The sequence below is a fragment of the Schistocerca serialis genome, chromosome 4 (assembly GCF_023864345.2).
Source record: "Schistocerca serialis cubense isolate TAMUIC-IGC-003099 chromosome 4, iqSchSeri2.2, whole genome shotgun sequence".
NCBI lineage: Eukaryota > Metazoa > Arthropoda > Insecta > Orthoptera > Acrididae > Schistocerca > Schistocerca serialis.
Genome location: NC_064641.1, coordinates 499,251,874 through 499,267,103, shown reverse-complemented (window position 1 = coordinate 499,267,103; position 15,230 = coordinate 499,251,874). Strand labels below are relative to the sequence as shown.

The 15,230-nt window shown below is 39.4% G+C and overlaps 1 protein-coding gene across 1 annotated transcript in view; it reads right to left on the bottom strand.

Moving 5' to 3' along the window:
* Positions 1 to 15,230, bottom strand: part of LOC126475222 (F-box only protein 32) — a 556,323-nt gene that overhangs the window by 14,278 nt on the left and 526,815 nt on the right. Inside the window, exons 5-7 of the mRNA XM_050102888.1 lie at positions 14,126 to 14,312; positions 9,455 to 9,627; positions 7,808 to 8,061 (exon numbers count right to left, since the gene is read on the bottom strand). Coding sequence (XP_049958845.1) covers positions 7,808 to 8,061; positions 9,455 to 9,627; positions 14,126 to 14,312 — 614 coding nt within the window. The remainder of the gene's footprint in view (positions 1 to 7,807; positions 8,062 to 9,454; positions 9,628 to 14,125; positions 14,313 to 15,230) is intronic.

The window sequence follows — 15,230 nt, the reverse complement described above, 5'->3', positions numbered from 1 at the left end:
AACAGGCTTAGGTAGGCATCTGCGAAACATGCCTTCTGCCCAGATGCAATTGTACATATGAAGGAGAAAGTACTTGCCTGCAGGCAAGTGAAAGGTGCTGCAACATCTGAATGTGAGCATCGTCCGGCCCTGGGCCGGAAGATTGGGATGTTGTGAAAGCATGATTTAGCTCCCTCATGGTGAAGGTGGCATTGTAGCATTCATGTCCTGAGGGGAGAAAGGTATCACCCGAGCCTCCTCCACTCGTTTCCAGTGGAGGAAGGCGGGGTGATAGTAGGTAGAGCTCGAACTTTCCACAAAATAGCGGCCTAAGGTGTTGGAGATAGCAAAGTGGTCTGCAATGACATCATCATCTACAGTCAGGCTGAAAATTGGGAATGGACCTCGGTCCCAGAGAGCTGTCGGAGGTTGGCCCACAACAGAACAGGTACAGAACTGTTAAAAAGGACTAGGTAGTAAATGAAATTCAGTTACCTTTTTTGTTATTGCAAAGAATGTGATGACACTGCGCATGCAACTGTTTGTAACAAAAACAGTTCGCCATCGTAGGATGACAGTTGCAAACACAGAAAGCAAGTCTCTGTGAGTGAATTGCGCTGTGACACATCTCAGTCACCAACGGACTAGGACACAGTGCAGTAAAGGTGAAGTGCGAGGAATGGAACATTCTGCAGTGGTAAGGGCAACATTGATAAGGTATTCTACCTGGTTATCACAAATGGAGAGATGATGAAACTTGGCTGCGAAAGGCAAAGATCCTGAGTTCGAGTCTCAGTCTGGCACACAATTTTAATCTGCCAAGAAGTTTCATATCAGCAGTGCACACACGGCTGCAGAGTGAAAATTTCATTCTGGGGAAATGATGTTTGTCGCTAGGGAGAAGTAAAGCCTCCAGTCAGCCTTAGAAAGCTGCCAGTTGGATTTACACTTAGGTGGGGTATGAGACTGCAAACAGATAACATATGGCGAAGTGGTCACTCGAGTACATGTCAGAGAGAACAGGCGACTCGAGATGACAGGCAAGCTGAGCAATGCAGAACGAGAGGCCCAAATGGGAATATGTGAGTGTGGAGTCTGAAGGGAATGTGGGTACTCATGTGTTCAGACAGATGAAGTTGATTTGATTGAGGCCAGCCAAGAGGACACCTCTTGGAAGGGCACCTATGTAAGAGCCCCATGGGGATGGTGGGCATTGAAGCCACCGAGCAGCAAAAATGGGTGAGCAAGTTGACCAATAAGCTGGAGGAAGTCTTCCCTGGAGACAATGGATGACGGAGGGATGTTACAAATTTAATGAAGATAGTGCTATTTCTCCAAAGGGATATAAAACAACTATGTCTTCATTTTCTTGTGACAAGCATAGAGTCATCATATTATTTTGCCCTTGGTAAGATATTTGTTACCATCCTGATTTTGTGTGTTTGCACAACAAATGGAACCTTACTACTGATACTTTAAAACTGTTAGGTCTTACTGCACAAGGCAGATATTTTGATCTTCAGTCCAGATACAGCCTGGAAGATGGATGTAAAATGAGTTTTAAAGATATTAAATTTCTTGCGTGAACAAACCAGTGGCCATTCGTGCTGCCCTTCTCTGTATACATTAAATATACTGCGTTAGTCGTATTTGGTACATGTCCCACACACTTGAGCAGTGTTCTAGAACAGTCGCAACATTGTTCTTTCACTATGCAGCTAGGGTTACTCATTGAAAATATGGGGCATGCCCAGAAAGTAAGTACTGTTTGGGGGGAAAAACTCATAAAAACAATTTTTTCAAATTAAAATTTATTTTTATAAGAAAGAGCATTTTTTAAACTATTTTTTTACGTAGTTGCCACTATTGTTCAGGTATTTGTCATAGTGGGGAAACAAACTTTTTTTTGCGCTCTTCATAGAAAGATGCCACCAGTGAAGACAGCCTCTTCTTAACACTGCATTTTGAGTCATCATTGTTGTCAAAGTACCTTCCTCCATGATCATGACCCAAGTTCAAGAACAAAGGGTTGTTGGCAGGTGGGGACTGGGGCTGTGCGACAGGTGGTTGAACTACTCCCAACCAAATTGTTGAATAAGATTTTGAGTGACACCAGCAAAATGGAGACATTTGTTGTCATGAAGCAAGACAGTGCCCTGACTGAGCAGTCCATGTCTTTTATTTTGAATTGTGCACCAAAGTTTCCTCATGGTTTCACAGTATTGTACCCCACTGTCAGTTTCACCTTTGGAAAGGAATTGAACTAGCAAAAAATGACGCAAAAAATAAGTGTTAAGCAGTGGATGTTTTCACTGGCAGCATTTTTCTATGAAGAGGGAATAGAAAACTTGGTTTCCTGTTGTGACAAATGTCTGAGCAATAGTGGCAACTATGTAGAAGAATTGTTTAGGAAAAGCTCTTATCTGTAAAAATAAATTTTGGTTTGAAAAAAAAGTTTTTGAGGTTTTTTCCAGAACAAGACTTTCTGGACATGCCTCATATATGTAATAAGTGCTATAACTTCATGAACACTACTGAAATCGAGATTTCTGTTCTGTTGGAGAGAGCCTACTGCCATTGTCACGTCAATTGGAATAGTTCACACATCCTGTAACTTTGAATCATCAAGCCTTGACCTGGGTGACAGTGTAGTAGCCTAAGCTCAGGATTGGTCAAAATGTACAGTGTCAGTGCATTAGGTCACGAATGCTTGATCTGTGAGGAACTGCAGCTGTTGTTATATAAGCAGTATGGACTTTTCCATGCCATCATATCAAGAATGATTGTAGGTAACTTTATTCAGGGAGCATACTGCAGTGTACCACCCACCAATTCATTGCCAGAAAACATCAGCAAGTAGTGATAAGATACAGAACTCAATCTCCTCCCTACGGGTGCAAAGGCCATGGGAGACTGTCTGATCAGACTCGCCACAGTGCACAGAGATCAAAAAAATTGCAGAAATGCCCTGGTGGACACATGAAACAAATAAGCGCATCTCACTTGCCAACTGGGCACAGCTAAGGCAGTTGAAAAGAGATTTTTGTGTGTCAGGATATACAGCTAAGGCAGTTGAAAAGAGATTTTTGTGTGTCAGGATATGTACATAGAACAAATTGGGGATCCAGATACATGAACCAAAGCTACTCACCAGCGAGCTACATAAGAACCCACTGTCAGTATGGCATACATTGTTACTTGTCCTGTACAGTCTATTTTGGACACCACTAAACAACATAGGCATATCATGGGCCCAGCTCTGACCAATCACAGTGAGTTGGGGCTGGTTGTTCCATGGTTGTGGATCGGGGTGGTTCTGTAATGCTTTCAGTGTCTTGTGAAGTTTTCCCATTATCATTAACCTGAAAGGGGCTGCTACATGCTACTAGGTTGGTGTCTAATTCAGTTGCTCACTGGATATGTAATAAATAGTAATATTACAGAAAAAGATGACATGCTTAAAATATTATATTGACATTATTTCCAGTGTCATGGGGAGTGAGTACCAGATCACCAGCATTGTGAAGCCTAGTGCAGGGTTGGCTCAGTTGACTGACAGCATAGGGGAGTTATGTAGGAATTGTACGAAGGAGGATCAGGTAGTGACAGTGGGTGGAGCAGGGACTAGTCTTGATAGGGACGGGGAATATGATGCAGGTGGTGATCTGGTGAAGACAGCTACTCAAACTTGTGGCACGAATGTGCATTTCGTGAAACTGTTTGAGCATCGTGATCAGCCTCATCTTAATGCGGCTGTTAGGTGCGATAACATGGTGCTAGAGAAGGCACTGATGGCAGAGGACATGGGTCACATTACAGTGGTACTGGTTGAGTGTATCAGTAGATCAGGTTTCACTAGGCATGACCTGCACCTCAATAGGTGTGGGAAGGGGAGGCTAGCAAAGCTTATAGGTAACAGTGTAGTTGGTGGTGGCAGGATCACTCATGGAAAAATTTCTGTAGTAATAGGTGTTAGAGCTGCGCCTTTTTTAGATTAAAGGAAGGTATACCTCCTTAAAGGAAGTCCCTCTAGCAAAGGAATCACCTTCAGGGTATGTCATGTTTCCAAGTAGAGAAGGAATTAATATATTTCATCAAAATATAAGAGGTATTATAGATGTTGAGCTGAAATTATTGGTATACCTGACCGGTTTTCAAGGAGTTCCTTGTGGCGTGGGGGAGTGGCCATATATGTATTTAAAAAAAAAGTAATTCCATTTGAGTCAATAGACATATCACAGCACTGCACTGAACAGAACATATTTGAAAGTTGTGCCGGAGCAGTTGAATTTAGTGAAATTAAACATCTAATTTTTGTTGTTTATATGTCCCCCCACTCTCACTTCAGAGCATTTCTGCTCAAGCTAGAGAGGGTTCTTGATTCACTTTATAGGAAGTACCAGAAATTAGTTATATGTGGTGGCTTCAGTATTAATTATGTGTATGATTGTACAAGAAAAAGTAGATCTTCTAAATTCATAGGATCTGATGCAGACTGTGTTTTTCCAAATAGGATGCATGGGAGCAGTAGTACAACCATAGACAACATTTTTATTCATTCTTCATTACTAGATGGGCATTCTATTAGTAAAAGGGTGAATGGCTTTTCAGATAATGATGCACAAATTTTAACACTAAAAGGCTTTTGTACTCAAACAAAATGTCACTATGTAGGAATGTTAATCCAGCAGCAAGAGAGAGTTTTTTTAAACCTCGTCAAGGAACAAGAGTGGCAGGACGTTTATAGTGCCAGTAACATAGATGACAAATATAATGCTGTCCTTAACTCATTTCTCATGCTCTTTGAGAGATGCTTTCCATTAGAATGTTCTAAATGTGGTACTAGCAGTAAAAGGCAGCCTGGGTGGCTGATTAGCCACACTCAAGCTACAGTAGCCCATTACAAACAGTACTGTAAGGTGCTTAAAAATATTATTAGGAAGACAAAGAGTATGTGATGCTCAAATAGAATAGCTAATTCATAGGATAAAATTAAAACCATATGGTAAGTTCTGGAGGTCTGGTCAGCAGCCAAGGTCGACAGTATAAAGTCAGTTCGTAGTAAAAATATTTCTGTTACTGATAAGTCAAATTTATGTACAGTATTTAACAATCATTTTCTGAGCGCTGCTGATGCATTAAATAAAAATTTAGTTTTGACATGGAATCATATAACTCTGTTGGAAAATGCCTTTCCGAGATTGAGGTCTGAAATACTCCTCTGTGATACAGACAAGGGGGAGATTGAGTAAATGATTAAATCACTGAAGACTAAGGACTCTCCTGGATATGAAGGAGTGCCTAGGAGGATATTAAAGTACTGTGCTGCACATGTTAGCCCTGTACATAGCCACATTTATAACTTTTCCTTTAAGAATGGTCAGTTTTCTGAACAGTTAAAGTACTCAGTAGTAAAGTTGCTTTATAAAAAGGGAGAAAGTGCTAATGTATACAACTTTAGACCTATTTCCATGCCATCAGTGCTTGCCAAAGTTATTGGAAAGGCTGTGTATGTAAGGATAAGTGATCATTTTATATCACTTAATTTGCTATCACACATACAGTTCGGCTTTAGAAGTTGTTTAACAACTGAAAATGCTATGTTCTCTTTTCCCAGTTAGGTACTGGATGGATTAAACAAACGGTGTCAAACGCTAGGCATATTTTTTTGATTTAACTAAGGCGTTTGAGTCTGTTGATCACAAAATATTGCTCCAGAAGTTGGACCATTATGGAATACAGGGAGTAGCTCACAATTGGTTCACCTCTTACTTTAACAACTGACAGTAAAAGGTCATTATTCACCGTGTTGAGAATGGGTGTGTTGTGGGGTCTGAGTGGGTTGCAGTCAAATGTGGAGTGCCCAAGGGATCAGTGTTGGAGGCACTTCTGTTCCTTATTTATATAAATGATATGCCCTCTAGTATTACAGGTAACTCTAAAATATTTCTGTTTGCTAATGATACTAGCTTGTTAGTAAAGGATGTTGTGTGCAACATTAGCTCAGTTTCAAATAGTGCAGTTCATGACATAAGTTCATGGCTTGTAGAAAATAAACTAATGCTAAATCACAGTAAGACTCAGTATTTACAGTTTCTGACACACAATTCAACAAAACCCTACCTTTTAATTTCATATAATGAGCATTTGATTAGTGAAACTGAACAGTTCAGATTTCTAGGTGTTCAGATAGAAAGCAAAGCCCACGTTCAGGATCTTGTTCAAAGACTTAATGCTGCCATTTTTGCTACTCAAATGGTATCTGAAGTAAGTGATCGTTCAACACAAAAATTAGTCTGCTTTGCTTATTTTCATTCACTTATGTCATATGGTATTATATTTTGGGGTAACTCTTCCCATTCTCAAATAATAGTTTTGGTTCAGAAACAGGCAGTATGGGCAATAAGTTGTATTAAGTTCACGAACCTCTTGTCGACCTCTGTTCATTAATTTGGGTATTCCGACGTTGGCCTCTCAATATACAGAGAGAGAGAGAGAGAAAGAGAGAGAGAGAGAGAGAGAGAGAGAGAGAGAGAGTGTGTGTGTGTGTGTGTGTGTGTGTGTGTGTGTGTGTGTGTGTGTGTGTTTGTTTGTTTGTGTCTCTAACAACATACCAACGCTTTCGTTGGGTAAGTTACATCATCTGTGGTTTTAGATATGTTCTTCCCCAGATGATGTAACTTACCAAACGAAAGTGTTGGCATGTTGATTGACACACAAACACACACACAAAATTCAAGCTTTCGCAACCAGCAGTTGCTTCATCAGGAAAGAGGGAAGGAGAGGGAAAGATGAAAGGATGTGGGTTTTAAGGGAGAGGGTAAGGAGTCATTCCAATCCCGGGAGCGGAAAGACTTACCTTAGGGGGAAAAAAGGACAGGTATACACTCGCGCGCGCGCACACACACACACACACACACACACACACACACACACACACACACACACACAAGCAAAAATGTCTGCTTGCTTTGTCTTTAAATATGTCTGCTTGTGTCTGTATATGTGTGGATGGATATGTGTGTGTGTGTGTGTGTGTGTGTGTGTGTGTGTGTGTGTGTGTGTGTGTGTGTGTGTGTGTGCGCGCGCGCGCGAGTGTATACCCGTCCTTTTTTCCCCCTAAGGTAAGTCTTTCCGCTCCCGGGATTGGAATGACTCCTTACCCTCTCCCTTAAAACCCACATCCTTTCGTCTTTCCCTCTCCTTCCCTCTTTCCTGATGAGGCAACAGTTTGTTGCGAAAGCTTGAATTTTGTGTGTATGTTTGTGTTTGTTTGTAATAGTATCAGCTTATTCCCAAGAATAAGCAACTTTCACTCTGCAGAAATCCAACCTGCATTTGGATCGGACTTGCTGCGTCCATTTTCAATAAGCTACCTCAAGAATTCAAAAATCTTTGCAGTAATCCACACGCTTTCAAATCAAAACAAAAGTTTCCTCATGGGTCACTCATACTCCATTGAGGAGTTCCTTAAAAAATTAAGATGATTCTTATGTTATATTGTTGATTGTGTTTACTTAAATGTATGGCTTGACATTTTTGGGTTCATAAACATTTTATTTTTGTCTGTTATTACTTTTATGTTTATGTACTGACACTTTCCATGACCCTGGAGATTGCTGTGTCTAGTCAGGATAAAGTTGCTGTAACTCTGAAATTATGTATCCAAGCTGTGGCTCCCCTGACTACAAAGTCTTCTGCATAAATTGTTTAGCTTTGTAGTTTTGACTGGTGACTACGTGTTCCAAGTATGTTCATAAGAGACAAAGTATTAAAAAGGACAGTAAGTGCAAATGTGTTTATTAAATATGTGAACAAAAATACATACTTTCGTAGTTTGTGGTATGTGCTCTGCCAGTCATGAGGAGGAGACTGTCCTCCTTGGACATGAGAAATCTGTTGTTGTGTAAAGTGGAACTGACATAATTCTCGCCAGATGCGCTGCTCATCAACAAGCCGTCGCATGACACTGTAGGCACGTCCACTGCTCTCTAAATCCTTATGGTCAGCAAGACGGAGTAAAACTTCACGGACACATTCTTCAGGCAAGTTCTGTAGCTTTGGGAAGACATCATCACCTGGCTGCAAAGATATTTTGTTCATACTGTATTATGCAGAGGATGACTGAACTCGAGTACCAATGAAATTTCTGTTATTGAAGTAACAATACTTTCACAGAACGTGTTTACACATACTCTTTAACCTAATACAAATATTATCAGCTTCGTAGTAGTTCTTTTTATGTGCATAAATACTTCACGCTTATGAGTGGGAGTGCAAGTGATAGAATTTAATAAGACATGAGCTCTGTGTATAAGACCCTCAGAGCATAGTTCCATATATAGTGGCTGCAAAGGAATTATTTTAATTTACTGTCAAATGCTACTCTAAAATTAATTTTTATATACGTTACAAAACCTTCCACTCCAATTTGGCTTTATATTGAGAACTTTCTGTTCTTGCTGGCTCCAGCCAGATTGCATCTCTGGAGTGGAAAGCTCGCAATATACAGGGTGATCAGAAACTTGAGAAAACAGCAAGTAAGGTGGGATGAGAGATAGTTGTTAAGAAAAAATTCATTATGTTGCACTGTTTCCAATGTAATTGTCATTAAAACCAGCCAATCAGGTCATTGCGAGCAAAAATTCAAGCAGCCTGCAAGATACAATTACTGTCATTTGTTCTCACAGCGTAGGTGATAGCACACAAGACTTGGGCTTTGATTCAATCCTTACTACTGTCCAATGTCCAGTTTTTGTATCACTCTCTTGTTTGGTTCTAGGAGACCTAATGAAAAACACATATAACAACACTAACTTTGGCAGGCTGCTTGAATTTGCACATACAATGACCTGACTGGCAAACTTTGATGAGAATTAAATCAGAAACAGTGCAACTTACAGAATGTTTTTCTCAACAATTATTTGTCAGCACAGCCTTACCTGCAACACCCTTACAAGCTTTCCAGAGTGTCTGACTACCATGTATATAATGTGAGTTTAGTTATCGAACACCACCACCACTTGCGCTATGCTCAGTACTTCCCCTATATTGTGACTGGATGTTGGCCACATCCCACTTTCAAATGTCGTCTGAGTTGATGTGGTTTAGTAGCATATGCAGTAAGCATTATGGGACTGCGCAGACAACAACAGTAATGATCTGGGTGTCACCAAGAATCATAATAATAAGTACATCTTTCCAAACTTAATGCTAACTAGACTTGAAAGAAATGGTTTTTAACAAATGTGAACAAATCTGCTGGAGAAACAATATATTTTTTTTTTAAAGTACAATAGCCTGAATTTCTTTAAAGCAAGCCTCCAATTAAACAAATTGTCATATAAAATAGATGTATTAAAAGCATAAAAAGTGACTTCAATTTATCACAAGAACCCAATAAATCAGATACAAAAAGATCAGATATTCAAGTTAACATTAAAAAAATAGGAAGAACTGCAAATAGATCACAAACCTCACGGATTTCTATACAGTTAGCTATAGAGAGTATACGATTTATTGTTCGTAAGTGCTGCTCCCACAAAAGTGTGCTGCCCAGAGGTCGACCCCAACATGCGCAGTCAATCATCATCCTCAGCTGTTGCAGCAGTTTGTTAAGCATATGGATGTTCTGTTGGCTTGCAGACACTATAAATAAAAAGATAAAGACTCATTTCACTGTCAGGGTGAAGAGGGTGTTGAAAAGTATATCTTGTTACAGCAGACAGTAATGGGTAAAACATAGGACCAGAAACAAATACTTTTCTAGATATGCATTATTCTGTCCTGTGTGTGTCAATAATGAGAGGTGCTCAATGTCATCACTCATTCTTCAGCATTCCTTTTCAGATAATCGTGAACTCATGTGAACACACCCGACTTTTGTCGCACACATGGACACACATTCCTGTAATGTGTGCAAATATCAACAAGTTTGAAATGTACCAAAGCTCTTAAATGTGTCCTTAGGCAGAACTAAGAGATTAAGGTCTTTTGAATGAGGATGACATGCTACTGAATGTCACTGACGAATCCATAATCATTAAACTTTTGTATTATTGATAGTCATATGACATAGAAAATTGTGCGGATTCCCATCATGCACAAACCACATCTATTGTCTTTCTATGAAAGTAAAATTCTCCAATAGCACAGGTAACTTGTCATGATAAAATGCTGATAAACAGTACCAGTTAGTGTGTTCAGTGAAGTGTGTTGCCTTAGGAACTTGTCACCCACAATTCCTGTCCACACGTCCATATTACTAAGCGATTACCCTGGAACCTAGTACCAGTTGCAGGTTTCCTATTTAACAGCTTCCACAAGCAAAAAAACATTTACTTATTTCAACATTTCACATAATTACTGACCAAATTTTAAATGCTGTCATAATCTAATATTAAAAAAAGGTAGAATCTTATGTTAAAAGTTGAACACAATAAGGCAAGGAGTACAGTTAGAAATTGTGTGGCTTGAGGCTGCATAACTGATGGTGTGCAAATACCTGGACTTCATTCATCCAGAATTTGAGACTGAGAGCCCTTTGTGTCTTCCAACAAACCTCAAGCATAATTTCAAATCCTTCCTAAAATTTTTCCTGCTTACATGCTTAAGATCAGATATTTAACACATCAACGCATTTGTAAATTAATGAAATGTTTGAAGCCATTTTATACCTGAGAGGTAGTGTCATTAAATTATCAGGCGTTTACTTGTTGATACTAAAAAAAATCTGATGCTTTCCTTCCACAGTTGTGTAAGGATCTGCTTGTCTCTTATATGTAATTATTGTGGTAATTTACCATCCCACTTTACGAATCCCAGCTCATACATAAATAAAAATGCAAGCAGTGATCTTTGGACCTTTAGTGCTTATCTTATAATCTTGCATGGTGGTCTTATGGCTTGAACCTGGTACATGCTGTAAGCAACATGAATAATCTAAACTGTCATGCAGAACTGATAACACTGAGTGTGGGTTAGGCATTGAGTAGCTCCAATTCCAAACACACAAATTTTATGATCTTCAGTGTTCTCATCGCAATAATGGCTTCTCCATATCGGGTCCAGGCAGATGACTAAGTACAGATACTAACAGGAAGGCAGCCTTCACCATTTGTGACAAACAAAATGACCCATATCTCAAGTATTTGTTTTTAAAAGTGAGAGAGTCTCTCTCTCTCTCTCTCTCTCTCTCTCTCTCTCTCTCTCTCTCTCTCTCTCTGTGTGTGTGTGTGTGTGTGTGTGTGTGTGTGTGTGTGTGTGTGTGTGTGTGTGTGGAGGGGTCAAATATGTTTACAATCTATTTATTTCTAGTTTAGAAGAAATGTAAGCATTTATTGAGAAAGTGAATTGTGAAGGTTGGAAAATCACCTTTTAGGATGTACTTGACAATAAATTACAATGAATTGCATGCAGAAATGTTTTCCAATCTTTCATTACTTTTCCTGTCAGAATGAGTCATAAAAACCAGCGTATTAATTCTGATGCAGCTCTGTTGTTCAAGCTGCTTCTATGTTAGCTCTAGTCAAGACTTCACTGCTTGGCGAAAACTGCATATATGGACCAGCAGCCAGTCACAGAGCCTCTAGACCACAGCTAAATAATCTGATAACATCTTTATCTCTCTTGCATGATGATTTTTAATTGATTTGATTATTTTCACTGCAGTTGTCATTTAAATTTGTACCGAACTAAGAACTGGTTTAGCCAGAATATAGTTATTTATTGTAGGAGAAGTGTAACGTAACTTCTAATAACCATACAATCCATCATAATTAGTTACTTTTCTAAGAATTTTTTTACTGCAAGAGCTACTTATCAATTAGAAAAGCTCTTATAAGTATGTTGTGCTTCTGTACTTACGGGTTTTTGCGCAAGCTTCAGTATCTTATGAAATATTTAATGAAATTTTGCCGTGTACTTCGAGATGTGTGTCAGTGTATTAAGTTAAATGTGAGTGATATCTTGGTGTGATAATTCATGATAATTATCTCATCAGAGAACAAAACAGGTCATGTAAATTTAAGAATAAGCATAGCATTCAAATGATGAGAGCCACGCAACATATAGTTGGCAGATGGGAACTGCCATTTGGGACGAATATCAGCATGAGACACAGATAACACAAAGAACAGAAACAGACTCGTTATCTGCCAGACATTCTGAGTAAGAAATGTGTGGTATCTTAAACTGGCAAAGAATATGTTCATTTATTTCTCCAGTTACTAGACATCATCTAACTTTACAAGGAAATCATAAAATGAGTGAACTTGCCAATAACATGAGCAAACTAGGTCGTGGAGTAAAGCTCTATTCTGTAAAATTGCTTAGCTGGGATATTCAAGTTTCAGTGTCACCTTCCCACACATTTCAAATCGGTTTCCTTCAAAATTTATCAACTTACACATTGCATTACAGACACCTTTCAACCTTAATCTGTGAATACCCTGCCTTGTTTCCTACAATGTTTAAAATTCTGTCAGTACAAGCACAGCAATATAAGTCTCATAGTACTCAGAGCCCAGCACAGCAAAATATCTTATCCAATACACTGAAGCGCCAAAGAAATGGTACAGGCATGTAAATACAGAGATATGTAAATAGGCAGACTACAGTGTTGCAGTCGGCAACACCTATGTAAGACAAGCAGTGTCTGGCACAGTTGTTAGATAGGTTACTGCTGCTACAATGACAGGTTATCAAGATTTAAGTGAGTTTGAACGTGGTGTTATAGTTGGCGCACGATCGATGGGACACAGCATCTCCCAAGGTAGTGATGAAATGGGGATTTCCCCATACGAACATTTCACAATTGTACCGTGAATATCAGGAATCTGGTAAAACATCAAAACTCCGACATCGCTGCGGTCAGAAAAAGATCCTGCAAGAATGGGACCAATGACACCTGAAGAATATTGTTCCACATGATAGATGTGCAACCATTCCACAAATTGCTGCAGATTTCAATGCTGGGATGTCAACAAGTGTCAGCGTGCAAACCATTCAATGAAACATCATCGATATGAGCTTTCGGAGCCGAAGACCCATTCGTGTACCCCTGATGACTGCATAACACAAAGCTTTACGCCTCGCCTGGACCCGTAAACACAGACATTGGACTGTTGATGACTGGAAACATGTTGCCTGGTCATTTGAGTCTCGTTTCAAATTGTATCAAGTGGATGGATGTGTACGGGTATTGAGAAAACCTAATGAATCCATGGACCCCGAATGACAGCAGGGAATCATTCAAGCTGATAGAGACTCTGCTATGGTGTGGGGTGTGTGCAGTTGGAGTGATATGGGACACCTGATACGTCTAGATATTACTCTGACAGGTGACATGAATGTAAGCATTCTGTCTGACCACCTGCATCCTTTCATGTCCATTGTGCATTTTGGCGGACTTGGGCAATTCCAGCAAACAATTGACACCCCACTCATCCACAATTGCTGCAGAGTGGCTCCAAGAACACCCTTCTGAGTTTAAACTTTTCCACTGGCCACGAAACTCCCCAGACATGAACATCATTGAGCATATCTGGGATGCCTTGCAATGTGCTGTTCAGAAGAGATCTCCACCCCCTTGTACTCTCACAGATTTTTGGAAGCCCCGCAGGATCCATGGTGTCAGTTCCCTCCAGCACTACTTCAGACATAAGTTGAGTGCATGCTACATTATGTTGTGGCACTTCTGCATGCTTGCGGGGATCCTACATGATATTAGGCAGGTGTACCAGTTTTTTTGGCTCTTCAGCGTATGTGCTTACTACAAAAAAATTAAAATGATTTATAAATTAAATTGTCTAACAGACCTATGTCTGAAATTATGTTGCCTGAATATAAAAAGAAAGTTTAGGCGCAGAGTTCAAACAACCCAGGACTCAGAATAGCACTGGTTTAAGATTTTTTGTTTTTCAGTCGTAGGTTTGTTTCATCTTTACTAATTGTACTGTTACAGTGCAAGTACTTTGCAACACAAGATCACAGTCGTAGTGATTTTTGGAGACACTGTAATGAATGAATTAATTAATTAATTGCTATTTTATGTGGCCACACAAATAATTTAGGTTTTGAGAAAGATGGTTTGAATAAATGAGATTGGCATCCTCAAGAAAACATTTTTTTAAGTAATTTTGCTTACCTTGATAAGCAACTTCTTCCAGCATGTTGAACAGTACCTTCTGTGCACAACCAGAGAGCATGGTAAGCTTTTGTGAGATCAAGAGATCAAGAAGTTTACAGATATAGTTGAAACGTCTAACATCATGAACTGCATTCCTAAAGTCAAGACGCTTAAAAGCATCACTCAGTCCATTGAATCCAGCTATCTGAAAAACAGATGTGAGTCTGGTTAGAGTACATTACCAAAATCTTTTCTGGTGGTTTCTGTAAAATGTTTTTCTTTGTCAATTGCCCCTCTTAATGTGAAAATTCAAAGGATAAATTCGCATTTAGCAATTTTGAAACATCGTGAGATAATGCTCAAAAGAATGAACTTTATGCCTTATCTGACTAAATGTTCTGGTAACCAGTAAATGATAGAAGCACTAGATCACTAAAATCACATAATGGATAGCAGCCCATCCACTTTCATATCTCTATACTAATTACTATGGAAAAATATATTTTAAAAAATGCTGTGACTTACCAAACGAGAAAGCGCTGGTAGACAGACACAATAAAAAACACACACACACACACAAATTTCAAGCTTTCGCAACCCACAGTTGCTTCATCAGGAAAGAGGAAAGGAGAGGGAAAGACGAAAGGATGTGGGTTTTAAGGGAGAGGGTAAGGAGTCATTCCAATCCCGGGAGCGGAAAGACTTACATTAGGGCGAAAAAGGAACAGGTATACACTCGCGCGCAAGAAAATATCCCTTGGACACCCACAAATGGGCAGAAGCAGTAGCATGAATATTGCCTTGTCAGAATATTACACCAAGATTCTGCAACTTTAATCATGTAGTGATAACAATATCACTAATTGAAAACTTCCAGACCATTCTTTCATGTAATATGATGTTACACAGTGCAAATTATGATCTGGTGATTGTTGCCTGAGCAGCTACTACTATATTTCAACTACTATGTGCTTTTATTCAACACACTAGTGCCTCAGACAATCTTGACCTCCTTTTGAAGCAGCTTGACTTGCTCTTACTTCATCTATTTAATTCTAAAAGAGGTGTCACTGTACTTGCAGATTTCAGTAGCAACTTCCTAACACACAGTAGTGGGAAGTCA